Below are 17,095 nucleotides of genomic sequence, written 5' to 3'. Positions count from 1 at the left end.
AAGCAATTAAAGCTAAAAAAATCCCACCTTTAAATAATGAATTAATATGGAATTTGATTTAATAAGGAAGCAACTGTGGGTTAAATGACCCAGTCAGGCAGGGATGAGAAGGAAAAGAAGCCGGCACCGAGCAGCAGTGCAGCTGCTGGGGCGTCCATTAGGGAGTAAAGTAGGTTTTCCCTTCTTGCCACACAACTCCAAGCATGTGATATATTCAAAACATTTAATGATTATAAGTCTCTATTGGATGCAACTGTCAAGGCGCTGGCAGCAGAGGCTGGGGCTGTCCTGTGTGGGACACAGCCAGTTCCAGGCAGCTCCAGTCTGAGCCCTCCAGCGAGCACTCTCCCTGTCTTTATCTCATGAGCTTTCCAATTTCTCTCCCTTCCACTTGAGGTGGTTGAGCCAGTGAGGGGCTGAGTGGGCATCTCACCACTGTCCCTTATCTATAGACTAGGTCATCTGATACAGGATGCCTTGTGGAGAGGGCAGAATATTAGCAGGCTGCAATGAGAATCAACCAACCACAAGATACAGAAAAAAACAACAGCTCCAACCAACCCTCTTTCAAATGTGAACTTGCTAACTTCACACTTTTGAGAATAGGTTCTGGTACATTTTACTACTCTAGCTCCCCAAAAAGTGCGCATTCGCAAACTTCCAAGGACATTTAAAGTCACAGCAGAGCAAACAGACCATCCCAAACCCTTATGAGAACATCGTCTAATGAACTGCAACAAAAGAGAAGCCAGAAAACAGATTTGTGTGACTCCTTATGGCTGAGTTCCCTTAGGGGGCAAGATGTCATTCAATTACTGTAGCCTTACAAGTTTTACATTATGTATCATACCACACTGTAATACAGTAATGCATGCATACTCATGCACAAAGAAATTATGAGTAAAAACTATAATTCTTGACTGGTTTTATTCCAATTTGTCTTATAAATATTTAAAGAGATGAATTCCTAAACCAGTACATGAACAGTACATTATTTGCCATGCAGAGATTATCATAGCATAATGTTAAAATTGAGAATCCTGTATTTCAAATTTGTATTTGTATTTGGATGAATGGTACAAATGTGAGAAGCATCTGTCACAAGAATGGTTGTCACACTACAAAGAGTTTGAAAGCTGCTTACGTGAAGACAAGAGCCACAGAGAATGACAGAAAGCCCAGTATTTTGATGAGATTATGACCTGTCATGTATTCTGTCCCTTAGCTCTTTCAAATGTTTTCTCACTTGTTTCCCCCCTCAATTCAATAAAGTAAACTACAGCTGTTATAGGAGGCTTTTATTTGAAGAAGACCAGTGAAAATACAATTTACACTGAAAGCCAAAGCTGAGGCAAGTCACATTTTTTGTTGTTATTTGCTAGGTGTCGTAGGTGGGATCCACTCCTGTATCTTCTTGCGAGTAGTAGAGTAAGGTACGTACTGTCCAGGAGTGCCACTCAGGTTGAATTTATGGTTCTCCCAGATAAATTTCCGAGCAACTGGTGGATGAGTAGTTGGAGGGTCATCTGTCATTGAGTGAAGCCAGCGATGCCTTAAGAGGAAAAAGACACCTTGTTATCAACAAACATTATGTGATCTGTAACAAGCCTTTCTCCTGATTCGCGAAGGTTCTCCTCCATAGAGACACTACGTATTTCTTTTGAGAGGGAGGGGGAAAAAATTTAATCCAGCATGACTTTAAATGAGACTACAGATACTGATTTAGAGTAATTTATCAGTTATGTTTGTGTAATAACAGTTCTGCTTCCAAGCAACTGAAAACGCACCTGAGTTTGAATTTCCTGTTCCTTCGTACACTGAGTATTTGGGCTGAGAGTATTTAATTGTTGCATGTTTGTATGTTCTTAACTAGTCAGCCAGGCCAAAGCAAGTAAAATAAATGACAAAACTACCAGGTTTGGGGTTGTTGTTTGGGTTTTCTTTTTGTTGCATTTGGGTTGTGGTTTATTTTTGTTTGTTTGTTTTTAATTACCGAAGACTACACAACTTCAATACCATCTCCAAAACATTCATGAGTCTACCACTTGGGATATAGATTAATGATGCAAGTTCACCTAAATGTTTACTGACTGCACAATAAAATGATTAATACCAATCAGTAATGGGGTAATTACCAAGTGATTACAGTGATTATCCTTCACCTATGAACTAAATGTCATTTGTCCCCTGCGCAAACAACATTAATGATCAGGTAAAGTATTTTCCATAACAATTTACTGAAACACTACAGCAGGGATCAACTGAATTGATTTCATCCCATTTCTATTTCAGTGCCCAAAAGCAACTTTCAAACCTGAATAACATTTTAATTATCTGCCAGTTTACATGCACTTCACACAGTCTGCCCAGTTACAGCAGAAATTTGGTTATGAGGTTTTTAGCAAGCTTATTTATTTTTTACTGAGGTAGAATTAGAGGCTTCTCTAAACAGCTTTTGCCAAAGACTTGACCTAAAAGTTAGAAGTCTTCTAATCCAGTTGTTATTAGAAATTTTAAAAATTATCTTCAGCCTACAACAAAACAAAATCACAATAAAAGTAGAGAGAAACAGACTGACAAGTCAGTTCTAAATCTGAAGAGCTCTACAGAAGGTTGATTACCCTTTCAGTTAAATAGCTTCTAGACATTTATTTCAGGAAAAGAAAAACTCACAGCTTTGGATATAACTTTAGTACAAAATCTCACTTTATAATAAAATAAAAAAAGTCAGCCACATGTTCATGTTCTGCAAGTAAAAAACAAACAAAAAGCCCAAAGAAAAGCCACAAGTTGTAGGACTTGAGGACTGCCAGGAAACTGGTTGAATACCAGACTGGATGGCACCATAAGGATGTTTCCAAAATAAGAAGGAAAAGCTTGTTTAGAGGTAGGGAATGGCCTCCTGTGGGAAAAATCATCCACCTCATGAGTCTGAAAGTTATGCACAGGTTCAGATGAAATGACCCAAAGCAACGCAGATGGGAGGGAGACCCCCTTCTCTCACCCTCCCCCCCAGCTTTGGAAATCCAGTATCATTTGAAGCACACATCTTCCACTACTTCTATTAAAAAAAAAAAAAATTTGGGGTAATGTTTCTATCTAGAAGAAGGTGGCCATGCAGCAGTACTAATCACATCGTGGTCTGAGGATACAGGTCAGGCCTTGGTTGATTCTAAAGCTGGTATAACCAGCCTCTGAAATGCCCTGGGCATGTCCCACAAAGCTCCGACCGTAGGTGAATTCCTTTTCTCAATTCACAGCCACTAGAAGAGTTCTGTGTACTACAGGTGGGCTTCACACTATCTGAGAAATCACATTTCCTACGATGGCCAGTATCAAAGACGGCAGAAAAGCTGTAAAACAGCATATATGACAAGGTTGGGAATCACATGCTTATACCCGACAAGCTGGTTCTCCATCGCTAACACAAAGAAACACAGTTTGTGGCATGGGAGGAAGGGAAAAAGAACAGTCCATGTGCCCACAAGCACTCTACCAATTCTGACTTAAGTACCGCAATTCAAAATGCTCATAGTATCAGAACAGACTCAGTTTGTCAAACCTGCTTACCATAAAATATAGAGGGAACATAAACAAACCCACTTTCATCTAGTGACGCTTCTGGTAACAGTGGATAGGGATACTGAAAATGAAACCCTATTTATGCACCTGCCACCATCCTTCCCCAAGCTACACAAACCAACAGGACAAACTAAAAAATGGGTGGAGCACAAGAACTGTTTTAAACCTCAGCTAAAACCAACTAGATTTCAAGCTCACATGACGTCTGGCACCTATTTCAAGACAAGTGTACTTATGTACTTACTCCTTGAAACATCAGAAAAATCATCACAGTATTAACTTATTTACTCATTTAACACAGAAGATGGAATAGTGTTGTTCTGTCATTTAAACTAACTTTTTTTGCTGCTTTTCTAAGACTAAATCCATAAAGTCTTGCAAAAAACAGTGATTTGGAGTAATTAACATATTTACTTCAAGATTTTCTTATGTTCTATACTATCAATATGAAACTGGGCTCAAATTTAAACGTATCATCAAAGCCAATCCTTGAACCCCATTTTCTCACTGAAAAATGGAAATAAAATTACTCACCTATGAGACATGTCAATACAGTCACAGGTACTGAAGTACCTGAAGAAATTTCAGAAGTTTGTTTAAAAGTCTGTTCACTATTAAGTATCTTTAATAGAGCTTAAGAGTTCCAGGGCTTAAGTGTCATTGCAACAGATTCTCCTTGGAAACTCAAGTGGTGGTTTATAAAAGCATTTTGATTTGCAAAGAGTCTGTTCTCTTAAACAAAAGCTCCAGCTCTCCACTTATGCAACTTACACAAAAAAATGAAAACTTTATTTTGACAACATCACTCAAAGAGTCCTTTGAAGCCCTGATGTCTCATAGATTTCACTTCCAGATGCTCAAGAAAAGCCCTTCCTGCACTAGATTGAACAGCATGAAAAAAGGAGATTTTGATGTTTTACAGATGGCCAGATTTCTATACAAACTCTGCCTATAAATCCAGATATGGAAAAATGGGATTCAAAAAGCAATTAATGACTTAAAACCTACAAAGCAGCAGACAACTTACACAGAGCAAAGAAAATCAAGACAGCAGAAGCTCTGAAGAGGCTGAGGCAGGCTCCTGAATGATAGAGCAGAGTCACTACCAACCAGACTGAGGCTAGCAAAGCCTCTGGACTTTTCCTTGGGTAAAGAGATGACACACGCCTCAAAGTAGCTTCAGCTGCTCTCCAAACTATGTAGAATTTTCTCCCAAGTCAGATGAATATTTAAAAGCAGGGAGATTTCAAACTGAAGCTATAAGAGCTCAGAGCCAACTATATGATGTACAAGCTTTCAAACAACTGATGCTACACAACTCTGTAGCTACCACCATATGGGCCTCTGCAAGGTTCAGGCACCATCTACGTCAAGTTCAGGACGTTTGCCAACTTGCTAACATCAGTTTTCTCAACAAGCTAACTGTGGTGCAATAAGACAAAAGAGAAGTGAAGATGTGTGTTACAGTGAAAGGGCAAAAAGTACTTCAGTGCTTTCCCAAGTACTTCAGGTGAAAAAGAAATCAGGAATTTAACTGTGATTGGCATGAAAAAAAAAGCTTTTTTTTTTTTAATTTAGATAATCTTCACTTATTCTTCCAGGTCTATGTATGGGAAGAGAAGGAAAAAGGGAGAAGAAGAAACAAATTTTTATTTGTGTACACATGGGAGAGAACTTTGATTTCTCATGCAAGCTTCTAAGGTAACATTGTAAAGTAATGAGACAGCACTCTATTTACTTGAAAACACCACACCAGCATTCAATCTAGTTATAAAACTCACAAATTTATCATGAAGCTACTGAAAGGATGGAAATCTTACTCCCCCGTTCCTTTTCAATTCTATCTTTTTAGTTTCCTCTCACAGGCAGACTTGAAAAGCAGCAGTTTTACAGGAGAACAGCACATTTCCTCAAATTTCTTGGTGAGCTGGCACTTCAAGTCAGAGATGCTACATTTCTCCCTCCTTCAGCTGTCAAATCAACCAACAAAGAGGATGCAGACCATTAAACTGATGTTACATCTGAAATTTTTCACTGTATGAAGTTAGCAATCCCAAAGCTCCTTCCAAGGATGTGAGATTTGCAACATAAGGAAATAAGCATCAAAGTGTAGGGCAAACATTGTACATACACAGGGCAATGCTGGCAAAAGGAAGCATCACTGCAAAAGGAGAAAACTATTCTGAAATTAAAGTTGTTCTTTCCCCACAGGACATAACATATTGAAAGAACAAATTATTTTTAACTAGTTTGTATACATAAACCATCTGATTAACCCTCTGTCAATTTGTTTTTGCAAAGTATTTGACTAAAACACAATCCAAATTACATTAAACCAGATGGTAAATTATAAATGAATAGTGTGCAAGCAGCCTCAAAAGGCTTTGAATGTGATGCAAGAGAAGCACACATCTAGCATCCAGCAGGACAAAAGGCCTTGACTTGTGTGGACTTTATATATTCTCAAAAGGACCTTATTCCACAGCACAAACTTGCCTGAAAGCAGAAGATTGGGTTCCGAACCCCTCACCCCAAGGGCTCAAGCTGAACCTCCCAGAATCCTCCAAATACATAGTTGTGCTCTTCCAAATTCCAGCTACAGGAGTATCCTGATCACTGAATAGCACATAGCGGGTCTAGGACAACTCTCTGGAAGAACAGCTCTGACCCTAAGCCTGACCCTAACTCTAATGGCTGTCCATGGAGAGCCATCCCTTCCTGGCACATAGGAGCCCGCAACAGGAATAAGAAGATACAGGGGGATCATGAGGTGTAAACATAACCTGAAAATCAAGACTGATATAGGAAATTCTGGGGGAAAAATTGCTATCCGTTCCTCTGGTCCCAAAAAAATTAAGGACAGTAAGATACTCAGTCCTCTCCATCCACATTGTTTCAGTAGAAATAACCAAAAAACCCTGAGATGCAAGGAACAATGAATGAAGAAATACAAGTCTGGAAGGGATTCAGACACTCTGCATTTGCTTCAGACCCAAGGAAGCATCAGCTAAAGTCACGTCTCTCCCAGCAGACAACTGCTTAAGTTGTTATGGAACTGCTCTAATACTGGCTTGCTCATCTTCCCAAACCAGGTTGCATCAGTGAAGATGAGCAGAATTTTTTAGTGGTAAGGATAGTAATGTCCAATTTGCAACAGCTCCTCTGTAATTTAAACCTGCTGCTTCCTATTCTACCCACCACCTATCTGAAAGACAGATTATGCTTTTCCCTTCCTTAAGAGATTAAATGCTTCAAATCACACCCATAGTCATTTCCTCTCCTTTCTAAGCAACATCAAATCTTTCCAACTCTTTTAACAGGTCTGACTGTTCCTGCTGCTCTTCCCTAAGCTTCTTCCACTGGTCAAGCGCTACACTCTCTATAAGCTTTCCTAGCAATAAGTGGAAAGGATTAGCCACTTTGCATGAGCGCAGGCAGTAATTCTTTCTACTTCTCAAGATGGCACACACTCTTCCGAGTAGTACAACGTGGAACTACTCAGCTTGCCATCCTCATAAACCCAGATCACCTTGCAGCACTGCTAGCTGCTCTCCTGTACACCACAAACAGGCTGCTGGTGCACAAGAGCAGGGTTCCTGCCCTCTGCCTCTACACCCAGCCCTGCCATTTCCACTCCTCCTTTTCCTCTTGTGATCGCAAAGCGAGACAATGCAAAGTGCCTGTTGCCAATCTTATGAGTGCAGCTAACCTGCAAGTGGTAATGGCATCCATGAAAAAAAAAGCAGTACTGAGTTCCAATTCATCTATCTATATTTTTGCAGCCCTAATATTTCACTTCTCTGTGCAGCCTTTGATTAAAGGGGAAAAAAACCAGAACGTTACACCTAGGTCTCAGCTTGCCCGTGATCCAAATCAGCTTCTACCAGGGCTGGGGGAGAGAACCATAACCCTTATAGCCCTTATGCTAGGAAGAGAGCAAACTGCATTATTATCAAGGAGCATACATTCAAGGCAGCTCGTTTTTACTGTGAAAATTCTTCGCCTGTTAAAACACTTTTTGTACCCAGGGATTCCGAAAGGGTCACATTTTCCTCTTAAGAACCCTGGTGGGAGGTGTCCCTGCCCATGGCAGGGAGTGGGAACTGGCCGATCTCTAAGGTCCTTTACAACTCAAACCATTCTATGATAGGTGAAACAAGTATTTTGGCTTTCTAAATTGTCTAAAAGTGTTAACGATGTCTTCACGCAGGAAAAATAATAGGCCTGTTATATTGTACAGCATTACAAGAAGATCAATACTAATAATTCCCAATGCAAGTATTGAAGGAATTAAAATAAAACATCACAATTAACTTGTCTCCATCAAAGTAGAAACTATTATCTTGACTTTGAAAGATAAGAAAAGAAAACCCAGAGTAACAGAGAGGTTAAATAACACAACTAAATCAAAATAAACCACAAGCCTACATATTCTGGTATGGCAGCATTTTAAAAAAAGCAACAGTCTCAATTCCCTGTATAGCAGACACATGTCAAAACAACTCTTCTGATCTCCTTCAGACTGTGATTTCAGTACATCCGTTGTCAAAAGACATTACACCAATTATTTCAGAATACTGAAAATATTCAGTAATTCCTAAAAACAGTATCACAATATGTTACTACATGAGATGTTTTTCCTTGCTGCTTTTTCCTTTTCACCAGTATCTGACAGAAGGTAAAGTACAGCTAAATTAATTCCTATGTTATTTTTTCCAGGCAGTTGTTTTCAGAACTTTTCAGTATACCAAAAGGTCTTCTTCCAATTCACCATGCATAAAAAGCTGGGTCCACCTGAGTGTATTTGAACAACCACTCATATTTTACAATCCTGAAGGCAAACGACTGACCACAAAATTACACTTGATGCACAGTATCCATCAGACACATGGGGAAAAAAACAACCTGTAGTATGACTTATACTAAAAAGAAAAGAAAGTGGTAGTCCTGCACATCTGCTAGTGTTCGCTACACTTCCCAAGAACACAGTTTAACCAGAAGGGTAATCAGTAGTGCAATCCTAGATACAGCAGGATTTCTATGAGGACTACAAAACCATTACTAACTAGCTAGCATTACTATTAAAAAAGAAATTCTGAAATTTCAAGGTTAGCTCCGATCTTAAAGCTCAATTTAGTTTAAAGCTTCATCTTTAGGCATGACAGTTGCAAAACATTTTCTGAAAGTAACACAGCATACACAATGCAGTAAAACCTGCTTCCACTTGCAGAGGGGAATGCAACAAACCCACAAAATACTCTACTGAGATGAATTAACTAAAAGTCGGAGTCAAAAATAACTTTTTAGAAGAAGTGTTATACCCATTATAACCCAGCTGTTACAATGGCATTTAATGTACTCCCCAGTTGATCCAGCAATGACAAACTTATCTCAACTTTCCATCTGTTGAAGAGAGGGCAAATGCATTAAGAAATAAACATTTTTCACAGGTGACAGAACAGAGACTATTGTACCAACTGTCCAAATGAATCTCTTTTTTAGCAGAAGTGATTTCACACATTCTCATTTATTTCCAACAAATTTCTAGGTGCAAAAAAACCACTCACTTCCTATGTAGTTGCACAGCTCCACTGTTATGTTGACAGCAACTTGTACAGTATATTAAGTCTCAATTCAGAAGTCCACGCCTTGTTAAAAATTTAAGACTGTATATGATCAGGTGTTAAAAAAAAAAACAGTCTTAAAAGATAAGATCTTGCTTCCTCTCAAAATACTTCTACTTTTAAAGATGTACCTAAGCAGTACAGAATTACAGGACAGTGATTTAAATGTCACAAAGATAGGATTTGTATATAAGAATAAACATCTAAAGTTGCCAGGGGACATAAAAATTTATCAGCAATAAGAAAACCCCAAAACAACAAACTGAACTGAACAGCATTGCACAACTAAGTTTCCTGACAAAAACATCTTAGAACACAGGATTGTTTCATGCCCCATTGCACTGAGCAGTCTTGAAAATAATGAAACATTTACTGTTTCTTCTAGGGCAACTTTTTGTGCACTGATAGGAAAACAGGTTTTTCTACCTCACTAATTTATGTGATCTAAACAAGCTACTTAATCCTAGAAACATCACTTTGATACTCAGGAAAAAAAACCCTTTCCCAAAATTTGTAAGGATACAAAGTAAACGGCACAAACACAGGCAAATTAAAAAAAAAAAAAAGGAAAAAAAAGGCAAAAGAAGTGATTCAAAATAAAGGAAAATCTCAAAAACTGGCATATTCTAACAGCGAAAGGATAAAAACTAGAATCAAATGAGTTATTGCAGATAAAAACGAGCAGCTCCACAACAGCAGCAACATGCTAGTGTTGGAAATTCTAATGTCACTTCTAGAAAACAATGCCATTGAGGTCTTACTGGAGAAGAGAGGTAAAAAATCATTAAGTGCATTAAATTTCATTTTGAGGCTGAGAGAGATTGAAACAAAACTGACTACCTAGACAGTCTACTCATGCACTTTTGATGAGAGCCACAGTTTAGGAGCTCAGATAACCAATCTCTGCCTTTGCTCAGAACATCTATCACAGGAACAATAAAAAATAGTGTTCAGCTATGCTCACTCTAACCGAGCACCTCTTATTTCATATCACCTTTCACTGAAGTGCTATTCATAATCCTCGAGAATCGGGTAGAGATTGTTTTTGCACATATTGTTATTTCATTTGGTGGGTGTTTCTCCTGAGTTACTTAGGAAGACAAAAAAGTTCCCAACAGCTGTGTGGCCAGAGACCTTCTGAAACTCACAGATGTACCGAATTATTACTGAAATGCACAAACAGAAAATAAAACCTTGAGAAAAATTATAGTCAAGTGGCAGTCAACATACGCAGCATCCTGGCTCTTTGTTGCTTGTGACTTTTTAGAGTGTCTGTGTACATCAACTGAAACAATTATGCTGTTAATGGCTATAGATTAACGAAAGTTGTTCCATTGCTACCTTATGTTCTTTAGGTTCTTGTCTAGGATGGATAACAAAAATCCTCTTTCTACCTGTGACTGCTCAGTACTATTGTAGGCTTTGCCAAACCATTAAGATGGTATCACAGCTAATAAGGAAAACTGGAATACTGGCTTGACATGTTAATTCGGTTGGCAAAATGCTTTTCTTAGCGAGTGCTACTGTAAGGATAGTGAGCAATAAAACATTATGAATTCAGTTCAAAACTGAAAGTAACTGGTCTGAAATCTTCTGGTCATATATAGGATAGCTGTATCCAATTAAACTTTATTACCATAAAATTTGTATGCATGGGGTTTTTTTTCTAATCTTCTGCTTTGTAATACAAAAAAATATACAAGCAATTGGTCCATATTACTAAGTTAAATGATTTACCATTCAGGGGGCACCATACTTGCATCAACTTCCCAAAATGTATTTTTTCCGTTCATTTCATCAGTATAGATGACCCATCGGTGTCGACCTTAATTAAACAAAGATTGTATTATCTCAAGAAAACAAATTCTTTTCATATAAAGGAGACAATTCTTGAAAATACAAAGAAAAGTATTTTGATTAAAGGTATCTACCATTATTGGCACTCATTTCAAAATCAATATAGCTTTTATTTTCCCCAAGTCTTCTGTATTTCCACTGTTACTGTATTTTCATATGGCTAACGCTCTCAAAAGGAAGCAAGTACTGACCAAGTTTGCAGGCAGAGAAACAGGTTTGGTCATTCCCACCCCAGCCCAGCCTCCCCTCTCAGGAGAATTCTTTTCCTAAAGAACACTGGCATTAGTAACATTGCTTGGTAGATTAGAAAACTTTGGGACATCGTTTAGTAGGCATGGTGGTGTTGGGCTGGCGGTTGGACTTGATGACTTTAGAGGTCTTTTCCAAACTTAATGATTCTCAGGTATGTAATAGGAAGTTTAAGCTAACCCAGGTTTCTTTGCCCTGAAGTGATCATGTAAGTAAGTACAGCTGTGAGGCAATTCTAAAGGCAGTTCTCTTTTCCCCCCCACCTGTTTAGCTATCAGCTTTCAGATTACATGGAAAAGCACCTGTCTGGTTTAGATTTATCCTGTATTTATTACATCAGATTGAATAAGTTTGCAAACGAAATGAGGGAAGAAGTAGAGAGGCAGAGGCTATCAAAGCATTTCTATGAGCCCCTTCTCTAAGACTCACAAGAGTCAAATGCAAGGAAGTTGGGAAGGCAACAAGTTCAATTTCGCTAGCAGAAACTACACAATCTATACAAAGTTGGACAGTCAGTCAGAAGGTGTTCACATTAGCACACATACCAAAGAAGTTTCTTTTGTCTTCATAGTATTTGTTTCCATATTTGTCAATCCCGACCAGCGTTCCAGTCTTCAAATCATTGACCCTGTGAATTTTCAAAACAGTTTCAATAACATCATCTTAGAATGAAGTTGTAAGAGAGATTTCTTAGGGGTTAGTAAAAATCTGTAATGAAAACTCTTAAACACAGATATGTAAAGCTATTAAAAAAAAAACCCCACTATTCTATCTTAAAGATTGCAAAACATAATCACCAATTTGTGCAACTGAAGTCAGTGTGCCTGTACTGCCCCACTGATAGGATAATAAAAAGGCTTTCCAGAGTGATTATTTAGTTAAAAGCTCTTTATAGCAGAAGATAAAAATTGTGTTGAGTTGCTAACACCCACAAAACCTTAAATACTGTGCAAAAGAGTCCCAGAGACACATGTTTATTCACTTAGTTGAAGTCTTTACCATTCTTCTCAACTACTTGTCACTACCATTTCAGCTTGAATTGCCATGAAAGTGGTCAGAACTAAAGCAGCTTAAGAGATCTCACACGTTCCTGTGGGCACTAACCTCCAGAACTGGAACAGTAACATTCATCAGCCAAGGTGGCTGCTTGCCAAGGAAATGCATGCTAAACCCCAAATTACAATTGTTACTTTCTAGCTTTTGTGTAACTGTGAAAGATGCAAGCATTTACCCTGCCACTGAGAGAATTACAGCGACCTAGATAAGGTATGTACCAGTTTCAACTCTTTATACAGAACGTATTTTACCATTACTGTACATACCAATAATTGAACCGAACCAATGATTTACGTTCTAATGACAAAACCTTAAAATTACTGAAGTAATTTTTTCCCCCCACCGCTCCCAGATCTGTGTCTTTGCTTTCCTTTCTACCAGGCAGACTTATGTAAGGAAAAGTTTACTCTCAAAGGTTTCAGTTGTCTGTAGTATTAGACTCTCAGCTCAGTCCCAAGTGACAGAAAGAATGCGCACATCCACACTCCCTCCACTGGGAAACCACAGATAAAGATTTTCTTTTGTCCACGTGTGCATGAAGGCAATAATCACTCCACCAAGTACTCGATTTCAAACCTCTGTGGTTCCAAGCAAAAAGATTCTGACACAGCTCTCCTCTGCCAAAGAAACATTCAAGGATCTCTGGCTTAGCTATTCAAACCTGAGCTCTAAGCTGAAGCTATTCTTTAACTGCTACGCTCCCTTCTTTCTTCCCCTCCCTTTCCTGTAAGGTTTCTTGTGCCTTTGCCCTGACTTCACGCCCTGAGTACTGACATCAAACACTAAGATGTATTCGTGGCTTCCAGGGGACATTTTCCAGCCAATTTTGCTGAATCTGAATGTTTCCAGGCACACTGGCCCTCAATAATTTGACTTCTACTGTATAAAACCTGTTACAGCCTCCTTATTGGGAGCCATGTAGGGAAAAGTAGGGAAATTCCAAATAAAACCCTTGCAGAGAAAGTCCCCTGCCTTGAGGAAATAATTTTTGCAAGTTACCAGCAGTTATTTCTTCAACACACCAATTGTTACAAGAAAAATACATCTAGACTACTCTTCCTGTAAGAGCCAAGCCTATGCCTTGAGCTAAGACACAGGATTGCCTTGAAAAGTGAATGGGTGGCATCAACCACGTTTGGCGCTTGTAAGCTTACGAGGATGAGGTGTGATTCTCCATCTAGCACACCTCTCTTCTGACTTTTGGCTTCCGAGTGAAAAAGAACGCTGCCTCCAACCTCGCTCTCTTTTCCTGCACAGCAGAATTGTATCAATGTGATCTTCGATTCACAGAAGCTCCCTGCAAAGGGATCTGAACAGGCTGGACCGCTGGGCAGAGTCCAATGCCATGAGGTTTAACAAGGCCAAATGCCGGGTCCTGCACTTGGGGCACAACAACCCTGTGCAGTGCTACAGACTAGGAGAAGTCTGGCTAGAAAGCTACCTGGAGGAGAGGGACCTGGGGGTGTTGGTTGACAGCGACTGAACATGAGCCAGCAGTGTGCCCAGGTGGCCAAGAAGGCCAATGGCATCTTGGCTTGGATCAGACACAGCGTGACCAGCAGGTCCAGGGAGGTTATTCTCCCTCTGTACTCGGCACTGGTGAGACCGCTCCTCGAATCCTGTGTTCAGTTCTGGGCCCCTCACCACAAGAAGGATGTTGAGGCTCTGGAGAGAGTCCAGAGAAGAGCAACAAAGCTGGTGAGGGGGCTGGAGAACAGGCCTTATGAGGAGCGGCTGAGAGAGCTGGGGTTGTTTAGCCTGGAGAAGAGGAGGCTGAGGGGAGACCTCATTGCTCTCTGTAACTACCTGAAAGGAGGTTGTAGAGAGGAGGGTGCTGGCCTCTTCTCCCAAGTGACAGGGGACAGGACAAGAGGGAATGGCCTCAAGCTCCGCCAGGGGAGGTTTAGGCTGGACATTAGGAAAAAATTTCCACAGAAAGGGTCATTGGGCACTGGCACAGGCTGCCCAGGGAGGTGGTTGAGTCACCTTCCCTGGAGGTGTTTAAGGCACGGGTGGACAAGGTGCTGAGGGGCATGGTTTAGTGTTTGATAGGAATGGTTGGACTCGATGATCCGGTGGGTCTCTTCCAACCTGGTTATTCTATGATTCTACGATTCCTTGACCAGACAGGTCAATTAAGATGTGCTTAGGAAGGAGCACTCAGGTGAAACTGAATACTTAAATTCTTCTATGCTTTTATTTCCCCAGCTCCTTTTTTTCTCAAGAACCACCAGGATAACACCTCCCACCAGACCTGGCTGCTCAAAGCCTCATCCAGCCTGGCTTTGAACACTTCCAGCGATGGGGCATCCACAACTTCCCTGGACAACCCGTTCCAGTGCCTCACCACCCTCACAGGAGAACATTTCTTCCTAAGAGCTCATCTAAATCTCCCCTCTTTCAGCTTAAAACCGTCACCCCTCATCCTACCCCTGCGCTCCCCGATCAGGGGCCCCTCCCAGTTCACCCACAGCCCGCTGTGCGCACTGAAGGCTGCTCCAAGATCTCCTCCAGGCTGAACAAGCGCACCTCTCCCTCAGCCTGTCCTGCTACCATCTGCGGGAAGTCCTCTGCCCCCGGCCCCGCCCCCAGACCCCGCCCCAAGGTCACCCCGCGGGGCGGCGGGGAAGCAGGCAGGGAGCCGCCATCCTCCCCTCCTTCCCCCCTCGCCCCCTCCCGCCGCCGCCGTAGTCGCGTTACCGCAGCAGCTGCCACAAGGCGCCGCGGACACCTCCGTGCCCGCCCAGGTGCTTGAGCGCTCGCCGCAGCACTTGAACCAGCTCCGCCATCTTGGGGCGGAGCCCAGTGGGACCCGCCCCCCGGCGCCGCCATTTTGAGGAGGGGCCAGCATGGGCCCGCCCTCCGCGCCGCCATTTTGGGGAGGGTCCGCCCTCAGCTCCGCCCTCAGCACCGCCCTCAGCGCCCTCGGCTGGGAGGCGCTTCCTAGAGCCGTGGAGATACAGAGCTGTGGGTCATAAAATCATAGAATGGTTTGGGTTAGAAGGGACCATAAAGATCATCCGGTTCCAACCCCCGCGCCGTGGGCAGGGACACCTCCCAGCAGACCAGGCTGTCGCTGCGAGGCTGATCAGGCACGGTGCAGAAAATCATAGAATCATAGAATAACCAGGTTGGAAGAGACCCACCGGATCATCGAGTCCAACCATTCGACGAATCAATCCAACCAATACTTCCCAGACCTTCACAAGGACTACGCACATCAGCCACAGATGGATCCTCGGTACCTCGTCGGAGCAGGCAGGACTTGGAAAAGCCCCCAGTAAACGCATCATCAGTGTCACAACTGGCATTGGCCAGTCAGTGGAACCCAACCATAAGTCAGAGTGGAGAGACCGAGTTTTGGTGTCGGCACTGTAGGAACTAGGCATTTGGTGGCAAAACAAGATAAATGTATGGAGTGTTTAACCTGAAAGGAAAATGAGACTGGGGGAAAAAAGCTTGTCAGCCAAGTTCACGTACAATCCCCATCTCAGCGTGAAGTCTAGTAGTTTAAGCTTCCCATTCAAATTTTTTTAATTTGAACCCAAGTGATTTTGTGTACAAACACAAAATCAAGCCCTGCTGATTCCATGCTCTGTCCTGTAACCCCAGCACCTGTTTCATGGTAAGTCTCAAGCCTCAGTACACTTGTGGTATGTTATTTGCATATTCACAATCAAAACACTCACAAAATTTATTATATATATTTAAATTAGATAATTGTACATTAGCAAGCAGGCAAAAAGGGAAGAACATCTACAGTCAGAATTCACTTGTTGTCTCTAACATCATACATAGAAAACATTTTTTTCATGTAACTACTGATGATGGGGCTTAAAATATACAAGAAATATAGTTTAAATTAGGTCAGGCAACTTTTGAAGCGCTGGATAGAAATCTTGCACCAATTTCTAAGCCCATTCCTGATTCATATAACTGAGATAATTTTCATTAACTGAGAGTATAATCCCATGAGCATTTCCTCTGCTGGCAGTGAAATAAGATTAATAATTTTTTCTCCCCCAAGGGTTCAAATGACCACTTAACTGATCCATGTGGCACTGTGGTTCTTAGTTAGACTGAGACTAATATGGGTGCCATAACACAAAGCTGGGGGAAGGTATTAATGTCTTAATGTGGCTTTGATCCTACAGATGGTGTTGTGGAAATACATTCTTGATAGCAGGAACATTTTACAGCATCTTCGGATTACATTTTGATTTTTCTTTGTACTATTTTTCTCCATTAATTGGGTCAAGTATGATCACTGATAATTTTGTTAGCTCATAACTGCTCAAGTCCCATCACATCTGCTTAAACTACATTTGTTAATGCGTTTGGCCACTGAGCCTGAAAACCAAATCTTACTAATATGTTCAAAATTCTCTCTCCAACTCAGTACAAACGTCTTGTTCAAATACAGTAGGTACAAATGCAAAGATAGCCTCTTCCTAAGAACTTATTGTGCCATCTTTAGCAGACAGCATTGGAATGCTGACTCCTAAAGTGAGACTCTCACCCCATTGAATTGACAGCATTGAAATGTCTCGTCACTCAAGTAACTTATAAAAAACTAATGCACCCATAAGAAACTTTTAATTCTGAGTTGTTAAAATTGAAGGCTCTGTTAGATGTTGCTTTTGTTCCCCAAAAGGTTAGTTCACTGAACCTCACTGCCTCAAAAACTCTTGCTACATGGATTTAATGCTGCCTTGTTTTTCTCCTGT

General features: G+C 41.0%; 1 protein-coding gene across 1 annotated transcript; it reads right to left on the bottom strand.

Annotated features, from left to right (window-relative positions):
- Positions 1 to 1,283: 1,283 nt before the first annotated feature.
- Positions 1,284 to 15,179, bottom strand: NDUFA12 (NADH:ubiquinone oxidoreductase subunit A12). The gene is made up of 4 exons (XM_069853559.1): positions 15,069 to 15,179; positions 11,858 to 11,940; positions 10,944 to 11,031; positions 1,284 to 1,552 (listed from the first exon to the last, which is right to left on the bottom strand). Exons 1-4 carry the CDS (start codon positions 15,155 to 15,157, stop codon positions 1,372 to 1,374), a joined length of 441 nt encoding a protein of 146 aa, XP_069709660.1. The 5' UTR covers positions 15,158 to 15,179; the 3' UTR covers positions 1,284 to 1,371.
- Positions 15,180 to 17,095: the final 1,916 nt, after the last annotated feature.

This window comes from Phaenicophaeus curvirostris, chromosome 1, assembly GCF_032191515.1.
Source record: "Phaenicophaeus curvirostris isolate KB17595 chromosome 1, BPBGC_Pcur_1.0, whole genome shotgun sequence".
Lineage (NCBI taxonomy): Eukaryota > Metazoa > Chordata > Aves > Cuculiformes > Cuculidae > Phaenicophaeus > Phaenicophaeus curvirostris.
Note: the sequence above shows the minus strand (reverse complement) of the source record. Positions and strands in the feature narration are given on the sequence as shown.

What these genes read in the sequence shown, in the direction of transcription:
- NDUFA12 (XM_069853559.1), bottom strand. Translation starts at nt 15,157, where the DNA reads ATGGCGGAGCTGGTTCAAGTGCTGCGGCGAGCGCTCAAGCACCTGGGC. An exon ending in GCCTTGTGGCAGCTGCTGCG is followed by an intron (nt 11,941 to 15,068) that starts GTAACGCGACTA and finishes GAAAATTCACAG; the next exon opens with GGTCAATGATTTGAAGACTG. An exon ending in AGACAAAAGAAACTTCTTTG is followed by an intron (nt 11,032 to 11,857) that starts GTATGTGTGCTA and finishes TGTTTAATTAAG; the next exon opens with GTCGACACCGATGGGTCATC.